Genomic DNA, 26,128 nt, shown 5'->3' on the forward strand with positions numbered 1-26,128 from the left:
CTCCGCCCCTATGGGAGGTGGAGCCGCCTATTCATTTCTCTAATGAGCGGTCCCACGTGACCGCTGAAGAGAGGAAGAAGCTGCAGCGCCGTAGCCCGTGGGACGGCAGGGACAGCGCGAGGATCGCTGGGACTAGGTAAGTATACCTCAGCGCCCTCTCCCCCTCACCCGCCGACCCCACCGCTACCTTGACTCGAGTATAAGCCGAGGGGGGCACTTTCAGCCCAAAAATTTGGGCTGAAAATCTCGGCTTATACTCGAGTATATACGGTACTTCCACTGCTAATAGAGTAAGGGTAGGTTCACATGAGTACAAAATAAGAACGAAGTCTCATCAAGAAAACTTGGGCGATTTTTTTTCTCACTTGTCATCTATGTGCAATCCATTTTTTTACAGCAGCTGCTAATAATTTACAAAATCATTAACAGTTTCCTATGTTACAGAATGCAATGTATCCATAGAAAACACATGTTGGCTCCATATGGCGCCCATAGATTTGAGTGGCTGGAGAGGTGAGCGTTGAGGTGAGTATAAGGATTTTACACAATGTTTACATATTTTGTTTATTATGGTTAGGGGTCTGGACAGACCCCAGAGTATAATAAGAGGCATAAAATTTGCAGAAGATAAGTTCTCTGCAAATCGAATTCCCAGAAAAATTAATACCAACAGGTGAATTCCAATCTTGCCTGATCCGCTCATCTCTAAAAAGATAATTCTACAAGCCTGAACTACTAGGAATTTGTAAAAAGGGTAGATCTGTGTCTCGTCATGGGTTCTTAATAATCTTTATTTTTTTATTTTTTACCAATGTTCTTACCAATGTTTTGATGCATCCCATGACCATATTTGCATTGGCAGCCTGGCATTGGTTCAGTTTGACGAAGTTGATAAAGAACGCTCCCATTTCATTCTGTGTCATCAATCTTGTTTTTCCTAATATTATTTCTCCATCTTTCTTAACCTGCACGCTAACATGTTCTTACATTGTTTGCGAAGGGAATGGAATTCTCCAAACTAGAACAGATCAGATGTCAGAGGCGATAAATACATTTTCCACCCATAACTATAATCTGGGGTTCCATTATTACAATTCCTGACCTAAAGCTGAAATCTAAACCTCATTTCTAGCTTCTAACAACAACACTTTATCAATCACACGGCAAATTTTGAAAAGAACTATCAATTTCCCAATAACATTTACATCTCTTAACCTTCTGGTGAACTCATTGTGAAATAATGGTTAAGGGTTCTTACGCCAGATTACACTTTTGTTTTGCATGAATGAATACGATTGCCAAGAAACAATATTCATAAGTGCCTACGACTTAAAAACAAGTCAAGATTTCGGTATAGCGAGCATCGAGCGCACCATGTGAATCTTGCTATAATTGGCATGCTTGTTTTGTTACGTTAAGTACAGCTCTAAACATCTGCCCATAAAAGTTAATGATGGAGCAGAAATTACATAGCAGAACAGGTCCCCACTGCATCTTCCTGCAATTACCGCTCTCAAAAGTAAAGATAATATTTTCTTTAATCCTGTAAACCACTGAATTTGTCCGCATTGCTGTGTGGAGGATTTTTAAGGAAAATGAAGTTTTTTTTGTGATAAACATGTATTGATAACACTGTAAAAAGAACCACTTTTTATATTGTTTTTCTTCTTGTTTTTATATAGCCGTTGTTAACAAGTAAAAAGCTACTGTTTCTGCCAGGAACATCCAGAAAATAAAATACTAAAATTCTGCATCCTTTCAAGACCATATTTACCCATAGACACAATAGGTTTCTGCCTAAAGGTGACTCTGGGGGAGGGAGAATTATTTATGAATACTTACTGTATATAAATATATATAGTTCAATTTTCTGTGGGAATAAAAGGAGGACCCCTATCAAGGGACAAAGGGAAAGCTGCTTGGAATAAGATGTTGTAAGTGCGCACTCCAATATCTTGTTTTATTTTAGCAGACATTATAATGCCACTAGTCAAAGTTGCCAACTTTTGATGATGCACATCCAAGAAAAGAATAAGTGTGGTACGCATATCCAAACGCATTTTTCAAGCCACACTGCCTCCAAGTGTTTTTCACACTATGTCTATATCTCGTTTCTCTTTTCCCTGCAGGCTCGGACTGGCACATAGGAGAACAGGTGAATTCCCCGGTGGGCCGCTATGCAGGAGTAAGCCACTTATCCCCTCAACATGAGTGGTAGTTGGACCAATAAATTTTGATTCACTCTCTACATACAAAAGCAACATCTCATCATTCATTCAACAAACTACTTAGTATATTATTATTTAGACAGACAGATAAGTTTGTGAATAAGGGTAATGTAATATTGCATGTAGCTGAGCAGCGAGTCATCCGAGTCAGTGCTACTGGTGGACCCTTGCTGATCCAGTCTGACACTGCCCCCTGAAAATATGTTTGGACATCGGGACTCCATCTCCCCATTTCCATAGTAACATAGTTAGTAAGGCCGAAAAAAGACATTTGTCCATCCAGTTCAGCCATCCAGTTCAATCCTCTTTAAGGTGGGCTCAGGGGCAAGAAACGCAAATGATGAATTTATTGAACATAAAGGAACTGGACATCATTCTAGCAGTAGACCCCTATAATTACCTTACAAATAAAGGGAGTTAGAGGGGTTATCCAGACTTGAGGCTCAAGTCTGCAGTCACTCTATGGAACTGCAGACTTGTGAATTCTCACAGTGCACGCTGCGATGTGGTCGTGTGACTGCAAGTATGTGATTTGTATACTTCTGACTACATTTCAAGCAAACATGTCTCACCTCATTCAATTCACTTGTATGAGCCATACAGCACAAGTCTAGTCAGCAAGTGACCATAAGTATGTGCAAATCGCATACTTGTATTCATGCGCTAGCTCGCTCTAGGAGTCTGAGAATCCTGACAGGGTGCACACTGCACACTGCGAGGACTCACAAGTCTGCAGTTGCTTTGCAACATTGCAAAATTTAAATATTTTCTATTGGGTTCAGGACTGGAGACTAGCTAGGCCACTCCAGGTCCTTGAAATGCTGGCTCTGTATTTCAACCCATCTTCAATACCCTTACTGAGGAAAGGAAGTAGTTGGCCAAAATATTGCGATATATGAAGGCATCCATTCTCCCTTCAATACCTTGCAGTCGTCCTGTCCTCATTGCAGAAAAGCACCCCCAAAGTATGAAGTTTCTCCCGCCATGCTTCACAGTTGGAATGGTGTTAGTGAAGTTGTACTTCTTCTTTCTCCAAACACGACAAGTGGAGTTAATACCAAAAAGTTCTATTTTGGTCTCATCTGACCACATAACCTTCTCCCATGCCTCATCTGGATCATCCAGATGGTCATTAGCGAACTTTGCGTGCCCTGCAGGATTTTAATTCATGACAGCGTAGTAGGTTTCTAACAGTAATGTTTGAGACTGTGGTCCCAGCTTTCTTCAGGTCATTGACCAGGTCCTTCTGTGTAGTTCTGGGCTGATTCCTGACCTTTCTCAGAATCATCCTTGTTCCACAAGGTGAGTTCTTGCATGGAGCCCCAAACTGAGGAAGATTGACAGTCATCTTGTGTTTCTTCCATTTTCTAACAATTGTGTTAACAGTGGCTGCCTTGTCACCAAGCTGCTTGCCTATTGTCCTGTAGCACATCGCAGCCTTGTGCAGGTCTACAATTTTGTACCCGGGTGTCCTTAGACAGTTCTTTGGTCTTGGCCATGGTGGAGAGGCTGTAGTGTGATTGATTGAGTGCATGGACAGGTGTCTTTTATACCAGCAATGAGTTCAAAAAGGTGCAATTAATACAGATAATGAGTGGAAAGAAGGAGAATTTCTTAAAGAAAAACTAACAGGTCTGTGAGTTCAAGAATTCTTGCTGGTTGGAAGGTGATCAATTACTTATTTCATTCAGCAAAAGTAAAAACAATGAAAATGGTTGTACCAGAAAGGGTTTAACCCCTTAGTGACGGAGCCAAATTTTTGAAATCTGACCAGTGTCACTTTATGTGGTAATAACTCTGCAATCCTTCAACAAATCCCAGTGATTTTGAGATTGTTTTTAATGACACATTATACTTTATGATAATGGTAAATTTAGGTCAATATGTTTTGTGTTTATTTATAAAAAATTTAAAAAATTTGAGAAAAATGTTAAAAAATTTGCAATTTTCTAAATTTGAATGATTATCCCTGTAATCCAGATGGTCATACCACAGCAAACCATTAACAAATAACATTTCCCACATGTCGGCTTTACATCAGGACCATTTGTAAAATGTTATTTTATTTTGTTAGCATTTTAGGAGGTTTAAAAATGTAGCAGCAATTTTTCATTTTTTTTTCAAGGAAATTTACAAAATTTATTTTTTTAGGGACATATCCATGTTTGAAGTGACTTTAGGGGTCTCATATATTGGGAAACCCCCAAACGTGATACCATTTTAAAAACAGTACCTCCTGACATAATGAAAACTGCAGTCAGGTAGTTTATTAACCCTTCAGGTGCTTTACAGGAATTAATGCAAAGTGGTATGACAGAAATGAAAATGTGTATTTTTACCACCTAAATGTCTCTAACTTGTGAACAGATTACTACAGCAATCAGACTCTAAGGCCGCTATTTGGTCATGAATTGTCATGGCAAACACCAGGACCACACAATCATGATCTGAGGGCACCAATTTGGATAAAGAGGAAGCCCCCACACTCTGTTAACCATTTATATGATGTAGTCACTATTGACAGCGCATCTAAGGGGTTAAACAGATTTGGATGGGGCAAACAGTGATCGTGGCTGATGCAGCAAGTTGTCAGCTATATTGTACAGCCGACAGCTACTGGATTGTCACCTGTATGGGGAGGATATTCTCTTGCATCTCAGGTCAGTTAAAAGACGTATTGGCGGTCATTAAGGAGTTTTAATACTAAAAATCTCTCACCAATCTCATTGCGTGTTTCTACTTTGTATGTCAGTAAGCCTTATATCCTCATAGAACTGTCCTACTTAAAATTGTTTCATAGAAATCAACATCAGGTCATGCACGATGTGCTTATGTGTAAAAAGAACAGTTCATTTCTTGGGATAGGGTAAGGCACGTACTGAGAAATAAACCCTCTTAGATCCCCAAAGATTAACTATGTTTCTTAATTTGAAAAAACACTTGGAGTAGTAACTGGAACGTGTGGATTTCATTCAAGCATTTGAAGTTCATCAAGGAAGGAGATCTTCGTGCAATCGGATTTGTTGCTTCCATTTATATGAAACCCAGATGTTTGCGTGGCTGCTATATTAATCGGCTTTCCTTCTCAGCAATGCCTCACATCCTTAAAGAAGATTTTCACACACAGTATTTTTATACAGGCCTGGAAATATTAGTAAGGTATAAGACCCAGATTTATCAAAGTGTTTAACGCTATGAAAAGCAATAAATGTTTTGCGCAACACGGAGTTGCTCAAAATTTATGTGAATATTGGAGTTTTCATGCAAGTTTTGGGCAGCTCCAACAAATGGGACATAACCGAGGCATCACATTCGTAATGCATCAAATTCATCAATAGTGCTGCCAGCCAGAAATGTCACTGGATGGAGTAGCATTGCTGGGAGGGGCACATGAATGATTAAATGTACCAAATTCATTAAGCGACCTCTTAATGAATTCAGTGTATCCTACTCTAAAACGCCCCCTTATTAAAGGGACACTGTCACCTGAATTTGGAGGGAACAATCTTCAGCCATGGAGGCGGGGCTTTCTGTGTTTGATCCACCCTTTCCTTACCCGCTGGCTGCATGCTGGCTGCAATATTGGATTGAAGTTCATTCTCTGTCCTCCATAGTACATGCCTGCACAAGGTAATCTTGCCTTGCGCAGGCGTGTACTATGGAGGACAGAGAATGAACTTCAATCCAATATTGCAGCCAGCTTGCAGCCAGCGGGTAAGAAAAGGGTGGATCAAACACAGAAAGCCCCGCCTCCATGGCTGAAGATTGTTCCCTCCAAATTCAGGTGACAGAGTCCCTTTAACCCTGCTGTTCTGTTCGGTCTGGGGAGACCTATTTTGAACTTTGGTATTTTTTGAGGTGTTCAAGATGCGGTTCTGAAACTTGTGGTTGATTGACTTAAATGAGGATGGGTCGGTCGGCCGGCCACGGGTTTCAGAGCCGCATCTTGAATATTTTAAAGAATATTGAAGTTCAAAGTCGGTCATTTTTGACCAACAGAACAGCAGGGTTAAGGTTCTAGGGAAGGTTTGCGATCCAATGCAACAAAGTTTCCCTCCCCATATACTTCTGGGCAAGGAGGAAAGGGACAGGCCTATATTGTTCAGCGCAGTTATCCAAATTTGCCTCTAAACGATCATTAACCGGCGCACACATGATGTTGTATGGCCCAATCTGTACTTGTACAGAAATGTAAAGTGAGAGTTGAGTTAGCATCATAATTTATTAGGTAATTCTATCCAGTGAAAACCTCCAGTTGAGGAAACAATTTTGTGAGTCAACTATATTGTGAAACATCTAACAGCAAATTATTAGATTGTAGAGATCTCATCTCACAGCAGTCAGTGTGGGGGGAGTGTGAGAACTGACAGCACTGTGAGGTGAGATCTGGAAGTATTTGTAATGATACATGACTCATCTCTGCTGTATCTCTACACAGTAGCTGCAGAGTTATGTATCAGTGCAAACACTTCCAGATCTAATCTAACAGTGCTGGCAGCCCTCAAACTCCCCCCATACTGACTGCCATTAGGTGAGATCTGGAAGGGTTTGTAAATCCAGCCAAACTCTTAAAAGCCAACCCTTTAAATTATAGACTGTTCATGTCTTTGTCAGTGGGAAAACTTACAAAAATCAGCAAGAGATCAAATACTTATTTCCCCCACTGTATATCCATGTCTTTTGACATCATATCAGTAATATATATTTTGTGTACATTCGCTGATGTGCTTCTGAGAAAAATGATTTTTGTTTCAGCATAACTTCTCCAATCAATCAATAAACTAGCATTTAGCTCATTCATTTTTTTTGTGATTGCCAACATGTTTACACCTACTCACGTTTACCTGCGCTGCTGAATTCTATAAAAAAGATGTTACACATGCTGTATGTTAGACACATACTTCGTGTTAAACACGCACAGCATACTTCACACACATTAGATGCTACCTACCATAGCAAAGTCAGGTAGGTTAGAGTTAAATCGTAGCTCTACAGGTTCTGATTACATACACCTGGCTAGTGTTGTCTAAGAACCAGGAAATAGGATAACCTTGTGTCAGTGATGGATGTTAAGCTCAGTGGAGAGTGTTGAAGCTGATGAGTGACCAGAAAAAATGTTAGCTGTAGCTGGAAGCAACATGCCATGATTTATCTCTAAATGGAGACTGCATGGATTATAGTAACATAGTAACATAGTTATTAAGGTTGAAGGAAGACTTTAAGTCCATCTAGTACAACCCATGGCCTAACCTAACATGCCCTAACATGTTGATCCAGAGGAAGGCAAAAAAAACCCATGTGGTAAAGAGTAAGCTCCACATTGGGGAAAATAATTCCTTCCCAACTCCACATACGGCAATCAGACTAGTTCCCTGGATCAACGCCCTATCAAGGAATCTAGTGTATATACCCTGCAACATTATACTTTTCCAGAAAGGCATCCAGTCCCCTCTTAAATTTAAGTAACAAATCACTCATTACAACATCATACGGCAGAGAGTTCCATAGTCTCACTGCTCTTACAGTAAAGAATCCGCGTCTGTTATTATGCTTAAACCTTCTGTCCTCCAGACGTAGAGGATGCCCCCTTGTCCCTGTCTCAGGTCTATGATTAAAAAGTTCATCAGAAAGGTCTTTGTACTGTCCCCTCATATATTTATACATTAAAATAAGATCACCCCTTAGCCTTCGTTTTTCCAAATTAAATAGCCCCAAGTGTAATGACCTATCTTGGTATTGCAGACCCCTCAGTCCTCTAATAACCTTGGTCGCTCTTCTCTGCACCCGCTCTAGTTCAGCTATGTCTTTCTTATACACCGGAGACCAGAACTGTGCACAGTATTCTAAGTGTGCTCGAACTAGTGACTTGTATAGAGATAAAATTATGTTCTCCTCATGTGCATCTATGCCTCTTTTAATGCATCCCATTATTTTATTTGCCTTTGTAGCAGCTGCCTGACACTGGCCACTAAATGTGAGTTTGTCATCCACCCAGCTAGGAAAGTTAAGCAGTCTGTGTGTTGAAGCTAAAGAGTAATATGTGGAAGCTGCAGCCTCTTCAGTGTGTACTGTGCATGGAGTTGAACACTTCAGTTTGGCAATGGAAGCTGCTGGAACTAGGGTTGAAGGGAAGACCAAGACTGGTAGAACCATACCTCTTCTCTGTGTAAAATTTGCTCGGGGAGAAAGGACTGTAATCTGTTCTGGTGAGCCTGCATTGACATATATATGCATGCTGAATTCACTGTTTGCTTGTCGTTATACCTTTGTGCGCAGAAGAACCTGCTTTTGGTTTGAGTCTCTTGGAGTTTAATGAAAGCAATAAAACTGCACTTTTGAACAAAGGCGCATTGCCTGTGTGAACGCTACCTATTGCCTATCTGAGAGCTTGAATCCCTACAATGCACACTGCATGTTATACACACAAGGCATGTTATACACACACACTGCATGCGATAAACATTACATGTTTCACACATAAACTCAATGTACACATGTACTGCATCTTATACACACACTGCATGTTACGCACACAGTAAAGGACATAGCAGGATTCCTCCCCCTCTTTAGTTACTTCAAACACCTCTATGATCAAAGACTTTTGGGTCTATGACCATGATGTCTACAATGGTCCTTATTCACTTCCAATCTCTTAGGCTGGGTTCACATTGCGTTGAGCCCGTCCGTTAGATGGACTACGTTACACCACGGCATAACGCGGTGTAACGTAGTCTGTTAACGCCGCCATTGAATCCAATGTCGGACGCATCGCTAACGCACTTCCACAATGGGCGTGCGCTAACGATGTGCCGTCATTGAGTGATGGACCCCGAGAAGCATGCTGCATGGTCCATCACCGCTAGCGCAGATAGAGCTAGCAGATGCTCTATCTGCACTAGCGCGTTGCCATACCGGCACTTGCGTTAACAGCAGCCCGTTAACGTATGTGCTGAACGGGCTGCTGTTAACGCAATGTGAACCCAGCCGACACTGCTGTGATAACGCATGGCTGTCGTTATCAGAGCAGTTTCTGGCTTGTGAAGGCTGGGGACACTTTTGAGCATAAGGGCCCTGGTTAATTGACAAGTGAGCCCCTCTTTTCCACAATGCCGGCTTTAATCCATTTAGTGGGCAACCCCTTTAAATGAGAGTGTCAAAGATCAGCAGAATGCAGATCTCAGCTCGGCAATGCCATTAAGACAAAGGCACTTAAGTAGCAGATAAATACTTTAATGTTAATGGGGCTTTCGGAGATTCCATGTTGTGAGCATTGTAGCATCTTTCTACATATAAATAATCATTTGTAAGAACAGATGTGTCTCACATTCATCATCCATACATAATGGGTCATTCAAAATAACAAACAAAGAAATCTCACGGGTGTGACGTGACCATTTGTCGATTGAAGCTGAGCAGTAATATAGATCTCTCCAGCCCACATAAAGCTTGTGTATCTGGCAAGGTTCTACAAGTCAAACTGTAACCTAGACGACAACTATTAGTGATGGCGTGTGAAGAGATGTGTTTAGATAAAGGCCACATTGAATGTATAACTTGGTGAATGTACAATACTATTAATAATTTGGATCACTCATCGTTTTATAAACTAACTTAGCAGTTCTAGCAGCCGAGCACAATGCTTGTGTACTGAATGCCATAAATAGAGTATATATTGATTTATAATATTCACATTGGGACAGAGAAAAAAATTTATACTAAACACAAACAGAAAAAAAAAGTTTGCAAAACGTAAAGGGAATAAGTCATAAAAAAAATACTCTCATCAGCCGCTCCTGCTCTAACTGTTATTAGCAGCAGCTGATGGGAGCAGTAGTCCCATCAGCCGACACCAATGACTGGAGGTGAACTTTACGCCTCCGATCATTGCTGTGGGTTCACGCTGTCATTTGACAGTGTGGGAACTGCGGCTGTCTGATCGTACAGCCAGCTCTTCCCTCTCCTAGTGTATCCTCACCCACCCCCTGCAGACTGTGAGCCCTCGCGGGCAGGGTCCTCCCTCCTTATGTACTCGTGTGCCTTGTTATCTGCTCATGTTTAATGTATTTGTCTATATTTGCCCCGTATTCACATGTAAAGCGCCATGGAATAAATGGCGCTATAAAAATGTATAATAATAATAATAATAATCGGCGGTGATGATTTTACTGCCGATCAGAAGAGGTGTTTGCTGGGCTGTCATGCACATGACAGCGCGATAAACTTCCTGTGTTCGGGGTTCCGAACCTGAACAGCAACACAAACTTCCTTGTGAAGTCCGTGTTCAGTGTCCATGCCTGAACAGTAGGTGTTCCGTACAGACGCCGAACTTTACTGTTGAGTAATAGGAGATGTGTTCCAGCTCCGGTTTGATTAAGGAAGCCTTGGTCGTTTGAAACGCGTAACTATATCTTGCTATGTGAACATTGCCATGGTTGCTTTAAGAAGTAATTTCTAATACATTTTTGGATTCAAAGAAGCTGGAACACATGTCCTTTTTCTCATCAGTGCTGCACATGTGACCGCACAAGTTTTGTGCTTCAGCAAGCCGTATGTCGCTGTGGGTGAGCTGGCTCATTGTTTCTTCTTTGCCGAACTTTACTGTTCAGGTTCGCCCATCTCTAATATTCACCAAATTATAAAACTGACCTGTCAATATGATTTTCCAGGTCATTACTAGTTCACAGATACCAAATATTTGTAGGTTATTTTTTATTTAAGTGGTGAGAAAAAATTCCAAAGTTTGTAAAAAAAAAAAAAAGGTCGGCATCTTCCGAGACACATAGCATCTCCATTTTTTATCTGGGGCTGGGTGAGGGCTAATTTTTTGCATGTTGAGCTGATGTTTTTATTGCTATCATTTTGGTGTAGATATATTTTGATCTCCTGTTATTACATTTTAATGCATTTTCATTTTTTATTGATTTTTTTTATCGTTACGCCGTTTACAGATAAATTCTTTTTATATCTTGATGAATTGGGCATTTCTAAATGCAGCAATACTAAATATGTGTATTTTATTTTGTATTTTTTTGAATGGGGGGTGATTTAAACTTTCACTTTTTTTTTTTTTTTATATTTTTAAAAACTTTTTATCTTGCTTCAATAGTCTCCATGGGAGACTATAAGCTGCAATCTTCTGATCGATTGTGCTCCACATAACAGGGCTTCAGCTTCAAATGCTTATCAGCTATGAGCGCTGGCCACTGGCAACCACAGGGGTCTCCTGCAGACTCCAGGTTGTCATGCCAACCAATGAGCAACCCGCGGTCATGTGACATGGGCGCCAATGGGTGTGGTTTGTGACACACTTCCAACACAGGCAGGTAAAATGCCACTGTCAGAGAATGACAGCGGCATTTAACATGTTAACAGCCGAAGGTGGATCGCGATTCCACCTGCGGCTGTTAGGGGCACATGTCAGCTGGTGAAATGAGCTGGCATGTGTTGGAAAAGTTGCAGGCTCATCGTCAGAGTCTTCAGCAAACAAGGGGAGGCATCATTGGATGTACCTATGCGGGTTCTTTTTTTTTTTCATGCACCTATAAACTTGAATGGGCAAAGCTCATCTGAAATACAGACCGAAAATACGGGTGTGTGAATGTAGCCAAAAAGAGACACATTTTGTAACTTAATGACTGAAAGACTCCCTCAATTCCTAGGCTACATTCCCACAATGAGCTTTTGATGAGTTTTTGTTGCCGTGGATTTTCTGCATCTTTCATGACCAGAGCTTTTTTCGGTTTTGCGTTTTCGTTTTTCGCTCCCCTGCTTTCCAAGGCCATAACTTTTTTATTTTTCCATTAATATGGCCATGTGAGACCTTATTTTTTGCGGGACCAGTTGTACTTTTGAAGGATATCATTGGTTTTAGCATGTCGTGTGCTCAAAAAGGGGAAGAAAATTCCAAGTGCGGTGAAATTGCAAAAAAAAAGTGCAATCCCACACTTGTTTTTTGCGTGGCATTTTTGCTAGGTTCAGTAAATGCTAAAACTCACCTGCCAATATGATTCCGCATGCCACTGCTATTAGGAATCAGCTGACGCCGCACAGTCTGAAGAAGGCAGAGGGAGATGAGTGAGAGGCGAAGATATGCACTGCGCATGCCCATGAATCCCAGCCCCGCAGTATGAACAAACAACGCTGAGGAGGCGGCGCCAAGGGGGTATGAATGACGGCTGTGCTTCATCTGATTAGGAAGGAAAGTCCTGCCTCCCTGGCGATTTCAGGGTATGAGGGAGCACATTTTATAAGTGTTTATTTCAGCGTGTGCAGGCATCATAACTAAAAGGGCCACCTTGTCCAAATGCAGCATTAGTACTGTACAAGGTGGCTCTTTTAGTTACAAACGCCTGGGGGGGGGACAGGTTCCCTTTAAGTAAAGTAGATCACTTTCATTTTTTTCAGTTTATTTTTTTACACAAGTTTTTAGCGCATTTTTGATGCTGAGCTTTTTGTCTTACTGGTGTGTCACGTTTTACATAAAGGTGTTTTGTTTTTGATATTTCTTGGTATTTGGCTTTAACAAAACTTCATGTGCGAATTACATGAGTTTTTAGTGTGTTAAAATTGCGGAAACACACTAAATACGTATGTGCGTTTTAATCTGCAGATTTTCTGGATCTAATGCAATTTTTGGCTACGTTCTCTCAATGAGTATTTGGTGAGTTTTTGATGTTGCAGATTTTGTTCACCATTTCTGCACTTATTAAGTAAATTAGGGTACTTGTAATATTTCATTGCATTTTTTAGCGCATTTTTTACATGTGTTTTTATCACGTTTTTGACGCTGCATTTTTTTTTCTCTTGTTGGTATGTTATGTTTTAAACAAAGCTGCTTTGTTTTTGATTCTTCCTGGTATTTGGCTTGGACAAAACTTCATGTGCAGATTACATTAGTATTTATTTTCTTTCCACTACAGAAACGTACTAAAAACACACGTGTGCTTTTTTTACCTGTGGCTTTTTCGCATGTAATTAAATTTTATGGATAAAGTCTGCACATAAAACTCAGAATACCGAAATAGAAATTGACATGTTACGGATTTGAAACACGCACCGCAGGTCAGTTACCCTGAGTAAGATAAAGCATAGTGGACATGAGATTTCTATAAATCCCATCCACGTTGCTGGAACTGTAGGCACTGTGTTTTTTGACAACAGCAAAAATACTCACCATCAAAAACTAATAGTGGGAGCATAGCCTAATACTTAAAGGGAACCTGTCACCCAGAAAATCGGGGGTGAGGTAAGCCCACCGGCATCAGGGGCTTATCTACAGCATTCTGTAATGCTGTAGATAAGCCCCCGATGTTACATGAAAAAGGAGAAAAAGACGTTAGATTATACTCACCCAGGGGCGGTCCCGCTGCTGGTCCGGTCGGATGGGCGTCTCCGGTCCACTGCGGCGCCTCCCATCTTCATTACAAGACGTCCTCTTCTGATCTTCAGCCACGGCTCCGGCACAGGTGTACTTTGCTCTGCCCTCTTGAGGGCAGAGGATAGTACTGCAGTGCGCAGGCGCCGGAAAGGTCTGAGGCCCGGCGCCTGCGCACTGCAGTACTTTGTCTGCCCTCAACAGGGCAGAGCAAAGTACACCTGCGCCGGAGCCGTGGCTGAAGATCAGAAGAGGACGTCTTGTAATGAAGATGGGAGGCGCCGCAGTGGACCGGAGACACCCATCCGACCGGACCAGCAGCGGGACCGCCCCTGGGTGAGTATAATCTAACGTCTTTTTCTCCTCTTTCAGGTAACATCGGGGGCTTATCTACAGCATTACAGAATGCTGCAGATAAGCCCCTGATGCCGGTGGGCTTACCTCACCCGCGATTTTCGGGGTGACAGGTTCCCTTTAAGAATGCCATAAAAGAGAACTTTCCCAAAAAAAAATATACCGGTAATCCCTATAATGGCCAACAAATGTTTTTTACTTTGTTTTTGTAAATCAGGTTTATTGAGTTGTTTATGAAAAAAATATGAAAATCCCAGTAGTAATTTGCATTTATAAACGCATACAGAAATGTAAGATAATCATTATTCAAATCACAATGTATATCTAATATTTGTCGCTCTTGAAATATTGTAATACAAATGTAACTGTCTCAACAAGGAGAGTATAAAGAAAATAAAAAAAAAGAAAAGAAAAGGATGTCGGGGTATTGCAAGCTAGTTATTATAGATCTAGTCCTATGAACATGGACATAATACATTTAGTGCGTTAAGGATTTATTAATGATTGTAATATAGGTTTGTAGACATTACAATCCCCCAGCTCCCGCTACTCCACATTTATGGGTTACAGAGATAGTATTAATTTATTAAATGGGAGTAGTGGAGACTAGGCTCTCCATAGTACTAGACTCCTAGAGGAGATTCTATGGATGGCCTAGGTTATGAAAGGAGAAGAAGACGAGTAGTCAGAAGAAAGAAGATGATATGAGGAGAGGAAGAGAGAGGAAGAAAAAAAGAAAAAAAAAGGGGGGGGGAAGGGATAGGGCTGGAGAGGATGAGGGTGTAGTTGGATGGGAATAAGAATCCGGTTTCTGGTCCAAGTGAACTGGAGTCTGTGGTTTTTCATGATGGTATAATATTAGTCCCATTGTCAGGGTAAATGGTGAGTGTGGGTCTCTGGTGAACTGGGCTAGTTATTTAGTGTAACCAGTTATTTAGCTCATCAGTTTCCCTGAAGGCAATCCAAGGAGACCAAACCCCAAACACCCCATCCGAGGTTCCAGTGTCTTAACCAATCAATTGCTCCATTCTAAAGATGTGATTGAGTTCCATTATGAAATCAGAGCGCAAAGGGGATTTAGATTGCTTCCAGTAGAGGGGAATCAGGTTACGAGCTGCCGTTAGGAAGTGTCTCAACAGGCCTTTCTTAAATTTGGAAATGGAGAGGTCACAAATGGATAATAAGGCTAATTCCATTGTAGGTTGGATTTTGTGGAAGGATAGTTTATTGTGAAGTTCAAAGATGTCTACCCAAAAATCATGTATAGGTGGACAGGACCACCAGACATGTGAATATGTCCCCTCAACCTCCCAGCACCTCCAGCAAGTATCCGGGGTGGTGGGGTAGATAATATGGACACTTGATGGACACCTGTACCACCTAGACAAAAGTCTACAGCTTCTATCCTGGTAGTCTGAGCAAAGAGAGGACCTGAAGGTGAAGAGGAGGCTTTTATGGCGATCCTCCGGAGATAGTTGTTTACATAGTTCATTCTCCCATTTTGAAAAGAATACAGTGGAGTTATCTGGGGTTATTTGGTGTCCCTGAAACATTTTGTATAATAATGATACCGTGTGTGTTGGAGGATCCCCACCCAGGCACGTAGACTCAAAGGGAGTAAGTGGTCTGTAGATGTCAGTCTGTTTGGATAATTTGATGAGGTAGCTTTTAATTTGTTCGTGGAGGAGCCAAGAGCCCGGTGGTGGCTCAACTCCCGCAAAAATCATCCTCAGGGGTTTTATCGAGTGCTGATCTATATAGTCATGGACTACTGGATAGTCGTCCTTTTGTTTGTGTAAAAAGATTTTTACTTTTTTTGTCATACCAATGATTACAGCAAAGGCAGAAGAAAAATGAATGTGAACCATGTAGTTCAGAGGACGATGACAATTTTTGTAGTCTGTTCTCACTGTACATTATGATTATATATAAAGACTTTTCATGGTAGTTCAGTATAAACAGTTACCTTATTGGTGACCTTGGAAGAACTTATTTTCTAAGCCTCTGAGAAACGCATATCATCTACGCCAGAAAAGCCATTACAAGTCCATGAACTGTTTAGTTTAAAATAAAAGTGGAATTGGCTGTACTGCAACTTTAAATACTCTTAAGGTTAAAGGCATATTTGGATGAAATGCTCATAAAACTTTTCATAGTCAGGTCAGTGGGGGTTAACCAGCAATGAGAAACCTCAACAATTAGCAAGATCAAGATGGTCTAGTTTCTCATTTTAAATGACTAGGTGGCCATGCCTGATCCATGAGAGAATTTGGAGGTTTTTGCTGTGTCCATTATTTCTAATTGACATCTGTTCACTTTGAATAGAAAACTATAGTCCTTCACCCTTCCAGTTCCTTTAGGGTTACCAACTTTCAAACTTCTTCAGATAATGATAGGACCTTCTGTTTGATAGATCATAATATTTAATAAGTCACTTAGGACCAATTAAAGGGTTTGTGTGGAGACACAAGGGTCAGTGGCTGCTCTCGTCCAGAGGCCTGGCTGCCTTTAGAAAGACCACATGGACCAGGGCTCATCCCACTGAATGCCCGCTCTTCTTTCCCATGGGCGGAACACTACTCATACAACACAGGGTGAGGGTAAAATAGTGTGGCAATTCTTTCTTGAACCACTAACAGACAATTACATATAGAACAGTCCCAGCAAGTACATAAGATGGTGCAAATTACAGATTGTCACCCTTCCGTCGGCTCACCGGGATTAGAGCAGCTGTGACTTTGGGGCTTGCAGTGCCAATTAACTCACTAGAGGCACCCCACTTTTACGGGCACCCACAGAGAGAAGGTAATGACAAGCTTAGGAAGCTGACAGTCCATTGAGGGATGTGGCCAGGTGACCTGATTGTCCCAACCTTGCTTCTCCAAATGTTTATATTGGTCCAGGTGACTGTATGGTCCCAACCTGGCTTCTCCAAACATCTCCATGGGGCCAGGTGACCAGATGGTTTCAGCCTAGCTTCTCCGAATGTCTCTATGGGGCCAGGTGACCAGATGGTCCCACCTTGACTTCTCTGAATGTGATGGTCAATGGATCAGATCTGCATTCCTCTAGCTAGGGCTGTGGTCCCTTAATCTGAGTTCCTGTAGAGTGCCTCAAATCTGTATCCCTCTGGTTGAAGTCCAGGCTGCTCTTCTGTATAGCTGTGGTCCCTTAATCTGACTTCCTGTAGAGTGCCTCAAATCTGAACCCTATGGTTGAAGTCCTGGCTGCTGTTCTGTAGAGTCCCATTGCAGAAGGGTAAAGGTCCTTTTTATTTCCACATCTGTCCTTAAGGCCATCATCCACAGGTCAGGGCGAAGGTGCAATGAGGTCAACTTTCATTGTTTGAGTATTTAATCAATCTGCATAGTTTGTCCTTCACTGTTTGAAGGTCAACAAGCGACATGGACTTATACAATAGGTAAAAAGCATATCATCAAACATCGATTGTTTGGTGACCCTGCACCCTTGTCCTCCAAGGAGAGCAACACAATAATCAATTCAAGAGTCAATATTTAGGCTCATATGAACCATGGCCTATGTCTCTTGACCAACCAAAGAAAAATATGTCTGGTTTAATTAAGAATAAAGGCTATGTCATCACAGCTTGTCTTATGAAGATAGACCCTTTTTGGATTACAGTTTCTCCCATCCTAAGCAAACAGCTGATATTGTTAGAGGAAGATGCTGCTGGCTGTACATTTCTCCTGAAGGGAAAATCTAATTTTGACTAAGAATTTTCAAAGAGCGGGAGCAGAAGGATGTGAAAAAAAACAGATCAAGGAAAGGGAAAAGGGAAAAATATATCAGCTCACCAATCATAATTGTAGAAACTGCCTCAATAAGGGTGCGGTGCACAGAGACTCCAGACCAGCTTCTGGGCAACAACAGCTGTAAAGAGAAGGGGCAGCACGGTGGCTCAGTGGATAGCATTGCAGCGCTGGAGTCCTGGGTTCAAGCCCCACCCTGGACAACATCTGCAAAGAGTTTGTATGTTCTCTCCGTGCTTACGTGGGTTTCCTCCGGGTTCTCCGGTTTCCTCCCACATCCCAAAGACATACTGATAGGGAATTTAGATTGTGAGCCCCATTGGGGACAGCGATGTGTGAGTGTGAATTAGCATTTTTAAAGCATGACTTTTATTGTGACATTAAAACAAAGAATAATAAGAAGTTATATAGCACAAAAAGAGGAAGAGGAAAATGGGGGCCAGAGAAACTGGGAGCACAGGTCTACGTGTTTCCAGCTTGTATGCTGTTAGTCCTGAAAAAGATTTTGTAACAGCAGGGAATGTGAAAAAATAAAAATGTAACTATGGTATTACTCACCTGTTAAATCCTCCATCACTCCAGTGGTTCTGGATAAACTTTATTTACTTTGCTACAGTGATCACATGCTATACATCCACATGACTGCGGCAGCCGGTGATGCCCCCATGTAAAGGTACCGTCACACTAAAGCGACGCTGCAGCGATACCGACAACGATGTCGATCGCTGCAGCGTCGCTGTTTGGTTGCTAGAGAGTTGTCACACAGACAGCTCTCCAGCGACCAACGATCCCGAAGTCCCCGGGTAACCAGGGTAAACATCGGGTTACTAAGCGCAGGGCTGCGCTTAGTAACCCGATGTTTACCCTGTTTACCGTCGTAAATGTAAAAAAACAAACACTACATACTTACATTCCCGGTGTCTGGTCATGTCCCTCGCCTTCAGCTTCCCGCACTGACTGAGCGCCGGCCGTAAAGTACAGAGGTGACGTCACCGCTGTGCTGTGCTTTACGGCTGGCAGGCGCTCACCAGTCAGTGCGGGAAGCTGAAGGCGAGGGACATGACCAGACACCGGGAATGTAAGTATGTAGTGTTTGTTTTTTTACATTTACAACGGTAAACAGGGTAAACATCGGGTTACTAAGCGCGGCTCTGCGACCATGCAGCGACCAACGATCTCCCAGCACGGGTCTGATCGTTGGTCGCTGTCACACACAACGATTTTGTTAACGATATCGTTGCTACGTCACAAAAAGCAACGATATCGTTAACGATATCGTTATGTGTGACGGTACCTTAAGTCTTTTGCCTTACAGGCAGGCATTACTGCTGAGGCTGTGATTGGCTTTATCGGTCATATAGCTGTATGGACTGCAAATGTTGCGCAAAGTAAACATAGACCAATAGGGACCACCGAAGCAGTAGCACTGGATTGACAGGGAACTAACAGGTGACTAAAAGTTGCAGTAAAACAAGTATTCAAAAGTCCTGGAATACACTTTTAAGAAATTACTCCAAAGTGTTTGGAACCTTTCAGATAAAATGTAAGGTTTGCTTTTTTCATTGAGGTTCTTTACACTTTCAAGAAAGTTTACTTAACTTTCTTACGACCACCCAATAACTGGAGCAGCCACTAATATTGCAGTCACATTGACAAAATGTCACTTATGGCAACTACGTACTTCATATTTCAGCTCAATCTTGAAAATCTAGACTTGGACAAGATATAATATTAGGTTTTGAAATCCAGCTTTCTCCATGACATTTTAACAAAACAAAAAATTGCAATAATTTGTATCTAAAAATCAATCAACAACCATCTAGTGCTAGATTAATATTTTTGCAAATATGTTTGTTTGAACCACATAAAGGATGTTTTCAAATCCTAAAATTATGACCTAGTTCTGTACTTCCCTTTTCACTAACATGAGACGTCCAATTACAGCTAATACCGTATGCGACATCCACACCCCAAATACCAAACATTTGTAATAAAGCTGCATGGTTTCATAGGAAAAACATGTAAACGAAAAAGCTGCATTATATAAGGGAAAGCTGAATTGATTTTGTGCATATTAATTTAATCATATATTCGCAAATGAATTATGGATTTGAGATGTGACCTGATCTATATGTGTAGAAATTAATAAGGACACCATCAATCCATCAATCCATCTATAACAAAACCGGTGCAATCCTTTGATGCTGACTTAGGACATCTCAGAAATTTATATATATATATATATATATATATATATATGAAAATGGCTGCAGCAGAGAAGTCGCAATATTGCGTATTTATCAAGTTATAATAGTTATATTGCCAGACCTGGCGCGCAGATGTCCTTCTAGATCAAACTGAATCAAATTAAGTTATTGCGCAAAATATATGTCCGCGAACAAGGAGAATACGGTAAATGTGTCACATAAAGTGTATGCGCCCCAGCAGGTCTACAGTAAAGACAGAAAACGTTATAATAATAGCCACAATAAATATAATGCAGAACTGGAGCTGAGCTATTCTCTGATGTGTGCCGAGCATCTGAAAACTTTTAGTATTACCCTGCATTCTGCATCCACTTCTGGAAACGCATTATTAAAAAACACAGCAGATGCCAAAAACACAGTTTAGCAACAAAAGCATCCAAGATCAAAGAGCCACGAATTAAAAAAAAAAAAACCCTGGGAGACCATCTTCATGCCACGCTCCTCATAGGAGCAGAAGTAAATCAAGGATTTAAACAGAGAAAACCTTATCTCAGCTGTAAAAGTCTCCAATTAACCCTTAGTTTCCATCCCGTATTATGAGCCTAAGTTTGCTGTATAAACAACAACAAAAGTTTCAATAACAATAATAACCCAAACTAGTAAGGCAAAAGTAAACTTACCGAAATATCGGCTTTTGAAGATGCTTTTTCTTAACTGTAATGGCGTCACCCATTTAAAATCAGAGGAAATGTATAATTTTGTTTTCCAGAGAATGAAAAAAAAAAAAAAATTAGACTAAAAGTCAAAAAAAAAAAAAAGTCCAGCAAGGAAAAAAAAAAAAAAGTAATATTGACCTTCAGCTATTGTGCTACAGTCACTTTCCAAAGTAGGTTGCGCGTTGTGTGTTTTCTTTCTTTAACTGCTGCGCGAAAACAATCCATTGAGGCCACGGGAGTTTGCACACAACCGGAGAGAGCGGACGGGACCAAAGCACATGTTTAAAGTTGACTGAGAAAAGGAGAAGGGCCACAGTCACAGACGACTCAAGTCTGCAAGGAAAAGTGAAACTCGGCCAAGAGCATTTCAAACTTCAGGAAAAAAAAAAAAGTGCTCAGCAAGTTCTCATACTACAGCTATGAGAATAAGTGCTGCTCGTATCCGTCATAGCTCCTGCAACATATGGGCAATCCAGAGCGGCCCAACCACTGCCGAAAGACAAAATGATTTTTTTTTTTTTTTTTTCAGAATAAAAGTTTTGGGGCTGTCCTTAAGTTTTCCATGTAAACGTCTTTAGAAAGTTTGTTCAGTTAGAAGAACTGCGCACAGATTAATGAAGACGGATCGTCTGTGTGGCTGGCCGCCTTTCAAGAGATTATAATTACTTTACAATCTGGCTTTTATTCACTCCTGGATGATGTTGAGATATAACAACATACAAATTAAAGACTTATTCTGTGTTACGGCACTTCCTTTTTTTTTTTTTTTTTCGGCCTCATAAGGAATTCCAGAATGTGGCATTTAGAAAACATATAATCCGTCATTGTGATGTTATATAATGGTCGCATATGTGCGTGTGACACGTGAATGTGCCGATGGAATAAACTGAAATGTTGTTCTTGGAAAATATAAGAAAATATAAACATTTTTTGGATTACCCCACGATTTTTTTAAGACTGCGTAGCTATTTAAAATGTTTATTTTTTTATGACGCAAGTTTTTCTTAGGTGTCATTTTGGCTAAATATTTGGTAGCACTTACGGTAATTACATTTTCTTAATATGCAGGAATGCATCAAAAGCAATTCCACTGTTAGCTTGTTATTTTTCAATGTTAAAATTAAAGGGAGTCAGTCAGTAGGTTTTTTTTTCTATGTAATCTGAGAACACCATGAGTTAGAGACTGAGACACAGATTTCTGGGATGTGTCACTTATTAGGCTGTGTGCTGCTGTTTTTTTGCAAGCAGGACCTTCACTCCTTTTGGTATCTGTTGAGATATGTGTTATTCTATAATTTATTTATTGCCTGTACAAGTCCTTTCTAAAATTGTTAAGTGCTATGAAATATGTTGTGCTTTATCAGCAAGAGATTATCACTGCTGGACTGGTGTCCTCGTGCCACCTGGTCCAACCGCCCCCAGCACTGATTAGAAGCTTACTGTCAATAGACAATAGGCAGAGAAAATGGTGGTGGAGGTGGGAACAGCTTTCTGAGATATGCTACATGCTGCCTCTAAAAACTCTGATTGTGCCACAACTCCTGCACTTAACCTCATAATTTCCCCAGGACCCCACAATTGTCCAGTCAGTCCTTGCGATTGCTGCTGACATCAACAAAGGAAAGGGAGCCCTCTTTGTTATCACTGCGATAGCATAGATTGGGGTCCTTCCTGAGAGTGCAGCAGGGCAGCTATCAATAACCTTAATATACACGTACAACAGCCTACTGCTACATCCTACGATGTAAATTTTCTGTATGATCACATAGGAAAGGGTTAAATAGGTGGTGGCCTGACCACCCATGATTGTGGTCCGTAGCTCAGAGTCGTGGGCAGAGAGCATGACAAGCATACAGAGAAATCACAGCATCCATGCATGGCAGGATGGACATATTATTATGGAGTAGTGCTTAGGGTTGAGCGAAACGGGTCGGCCACTTTCAGAAGTCGCCGACTTTTGGCAAAGTCGGGTTTCATGAAACCCGACCCGACCCCTGTGTGGGGATGGCCATGAGGTCGGCGATCTTCTGAATCTGGGATCGGAATTCTGATACCGATTCCCGATATGTTTAAGATATCGGGAATCGGTATCGGAATTCAGATTTAAGTGTAAAATAAAGAATTAAAATAAAAAATATTGCTATACTCACCCTCTGACGCGCCCTGGTACTAACCGGGAACCTTCCTTCCTTCGAATCAGCTGTGCAGGACTTTGCGGTGACGTCGCGGCTTGTGATTGGTCGCGCGGCCGCCCATGTGACCGCTCGCGCGACCAATCACAAGCCGCGACGTCACCGCGACGTCACGCAAGGTCCTGCAAGCGCTGATTCTTAGGAAGGAAGGCTGCCGGAAAGAAGCAGGGCGCGTCCGAGGGTGAGTATATACCCACGCGGTGACGTCGCGGCTTGTGATTGGTCGCGCGAGCGGTCACATGGGCGGCCGTGCGACCAATCACAAGCCGCGACGTCACCGCAAAGTCCTGCACAGCTGATTCGAAGGAAGGAAGGTTCCCGGTTAGTACCAGGGCGCGTCAGAGGGTGAGTATAACGATATTTTTTATTTTAATTCTTTATTTTACACTTAAATATGGATCGCAGGGCCTGAAGGAGAGTTTCCTCTCCTTCAGACCCTGGGAACCATTGGAAACCCAATGCACTGCATTGGGTTTCGAGTTTCGGCCGACCCCGACCCCGACTTTTTTATAGGATCGGCCGATTTCACTCGACCCGACTTTTGAAAAAGTCGAGTTTCGTGAAACCCGACCCGATCCTATAAAAGTAAAAGTCGCTCAACCCTAGTAGTGCTATTGCCACATATTTACCCCAAATTGAAGGCAATTGTCACTGGTTTACTGTGACAGAGAGGAGCCAGAAGTCAGCAGCATCTGATTTCTCCTACTCCTGCGCTGAATAGAAGCCCTTCATGTTCTTATTAAATGACGTAAATTTCTTTGGGCAGTGCAGGGGTTAATCCTCTCTGTTGGGAGCTCTTGGAGCTAAGGCTCTCAGCTAACCACTGTTAGCCACTCCTATCCCCTATATAATCTGGGTCCTGACTGACACACATTGTCAGAGCTAGCTTATGCTGCATGGCTAGGAGGATAGCTGTGATGGTTATTTGAGTAGTTGGTTGGTGGATTTATCTATGACAGTTGCTTGGTTTTGTGAGTGTGATTAATTTTCTTCTCCTACTTTGGTTTAACCTCATCCTCCACTCCCTGGTGCATACCTCTGTTATATGTGAGTGTATATTTGTATGTTTGGTACTTTCTGTTACCCCTGTTCATATTACCCTGTTAGTCTGGTTGGTGTACTATGGTGTACCACTACTCCCTTCTCCCCTGAGTGGGGGAAGGGTACAGACTGAGGGCGGATTCAGGAGAACAGGCAAGGTATGTGGCCCTGGCATCTTCACCTTTAAAAGTAACTCAGGGAACAGGGCGAGCTAGAGTGCCCCCTAGCATTAGGGACAGGGAAGGAGCCCCTGGTCCCGGGATACCCAATAACAGAGTTGTGAGAGCAATTTGCTACTTTCATTGTTGTGAAGCCCTAAACCTTGTGTGTTTCAAATTGTCAAAATTTTATACGTTTTTCATGAATGAATAGTAGAAGCAAATATGATTAACAAACGTAACATTATCAGTGAATTCTACTTCTTTCTCATCTTATGAGCCACATATTCTTCTCTCTCCTGAACTCACCAGACACTCTGACAAACAGCTAAAATCTGTCCTATGAACCGCCAGCACAGCGATCTGTCAGGGTTCATCATCACCTATTATACTCTATGGTGAAGGAAAAGGGGAAGAAGGACAGGGGGGGTGGAGTGAGAAAACTATCGTAGGGAAATAAGACAGGAAGATCGTGCTGAAGTGAATGAGCGATTTAGCTTATGTCAGATCTGGATTCACAGCCACAAAGCTCAGTACCGCTGTGTAATCTCTTCCATGGTGCTACTTCTGAACGTGCTCAACAGACAAAGTAGAGCGGGAACGCCTCTGCTTCTGCGTACTGAGTGTAGGAGATATCATAGTAGCTAATCTTCTCACACTGGTTCATAGAAAACTGAAAACTACAGATAAAGCCTGCCGGTGAGAAAACTTTTGAAAAATGCAGGACGCAAGTCATATATTGACCATTAATCTTGTTATTTCTCAAACAGCAGACACAACAGCATTTTCAGAAAAGATATCTTGAGTAATAGGTACACTTTCATTTCCTAAATCATCTCTTCTGCTTCTATAAACTTCCATTTAATCACAAGAAAATGAACTCCTGATGTGAAAAGATGGTAGATATTCCTTTCTCAGAACTTACACACCTCGTAGAAGCCTTTCTCTTTGTTGAAGAAAAGAAGTAGAATCATTTCATCTCAGCAGTTTTCCAAAAACAACATGCCGTACCGTTCTTCAAAAGTATTCAGATCATCTGAGGCCACTTGTGTGGTGTGTAAGATTATGTCATCTGTATGGGGCCTCTGGTACAGGTAAATGTGTCATCATGTGCCATTCTTGACTGCAATTTTGCCATCATTTTTGCCCACCTGATCACCATTTTACCAAACCGTCAAACTAACATCTACTGTCACACAGCCTTATGGGGCTTTCAGTAATTTTCCGTTACCCATGTTTCAGTCTATATTTAAAGAGAACCTGTCAGCACAATTGAGTACCACACATCACAATGCTTTGCTTACTGAATCCCTAGAAAACGTTTTTTGAGAAAATCTTATTTAAGGCACATAGCTAAACAATGCCCCGACAACAATACAGTGGCATGTAAAAGTTTGGGCACCCCTGGTCAAAATGACTGTTATTGTGAACAGTTAAGCAAGTGGAAGATGAAATGATCTCTAAAAGGCCTAAGGTTAAAGATGACACATTTCCTTTGTATTTTAGGCAAAAAAATATAATTTTTTTTCATCTTTTACATTTTAAAAATTACAAAAGGGAAAATGGACTGATGCAAACGTTTGGACACCCTTGAATGTTTGTGTGCTCGGGTAACTTTGACAAAGGTTTCAGATCTTAATTAACCTGTTAGGGTTATGGATTGTTCACTATCATCATTAGGAAAGGTCAGGTGATGCAGATTTCCCAGCTTTATAGAATCCCAGCCTCCTATAACCATGTGCCAAAAAACAGCAGCCATGGGTTCTTCTAAGCAGCTGTCTAGCACTCTGAAAATGGTGGAGGCCCACAAACCAGGAGAAGATTATATTAAGATAGCAAAGTGTTTTCAAGTTGCCCTTTGCTCAGTTTGGAATGTAAGATAAGAAATGCCAGTTGACAGGATCAGTGGAGGTCAAGATAAGGTCTGGGAGACCAAGCAAAATGACAGTGAGAGCTGCTTGTAGTATTGCTAGAGAAGCAAATCAAAACCCCCACTTGACTGCAAAAGACCTTGAGAAAGATTTAGCAGACTCTGGAGCTGTGGTACATTGTTCTACTGCTTCAGAGACACCTGAACAAATAAGGCCT

The 26,128-nt window shown here is 41.5% G+C and overlaps 1 protein-coding gene across 3 annotated transcripts in view; it reads right to left on the reverse strand.

The window, feature by feature from the left end:
* PDE1A (phosphodiesterase 1A) overlaps positions 1-26,128 on the reverse strand; it is a 372,143-nt gene that overhangs the window by 213,292 nt on the left and 132,723 nt on the right. Inside the window, exon 1 of one of the 3 annotated variants that reach the window (XM_069733239.1) lies at positions 20,614-21,304. The exons of the other annotated variants lie outside the window; for them this stretch is intronic. Coding sequence (XP_069589340.1) covers positions 20,614-20,666 — 53 coding nt within the window. The 5' untranslated portion in view covers positions 20,667-21,304. Of the gene's footprint in view, positions 1-20,613; positions 21,305-26,128 lie in introns of those variants that run through there. 3 annotated transcript variants of the gene reach the window in all.

Source organism: Ranitomeya imitator, chromosome 7 (genome assembly GCF_032444005.1).
Source record: "Ranitomeya imitator isolate aRanImi1 chromosome 7, aRanImi1.pri, whole genome shotgun sequence".
Lineage (NCBI taxonomy): Eukaryota > Metazoa > Chordata > Amphibia > Anura > Dendrobatidae > Ranitomeya > Ranitomeya imitator.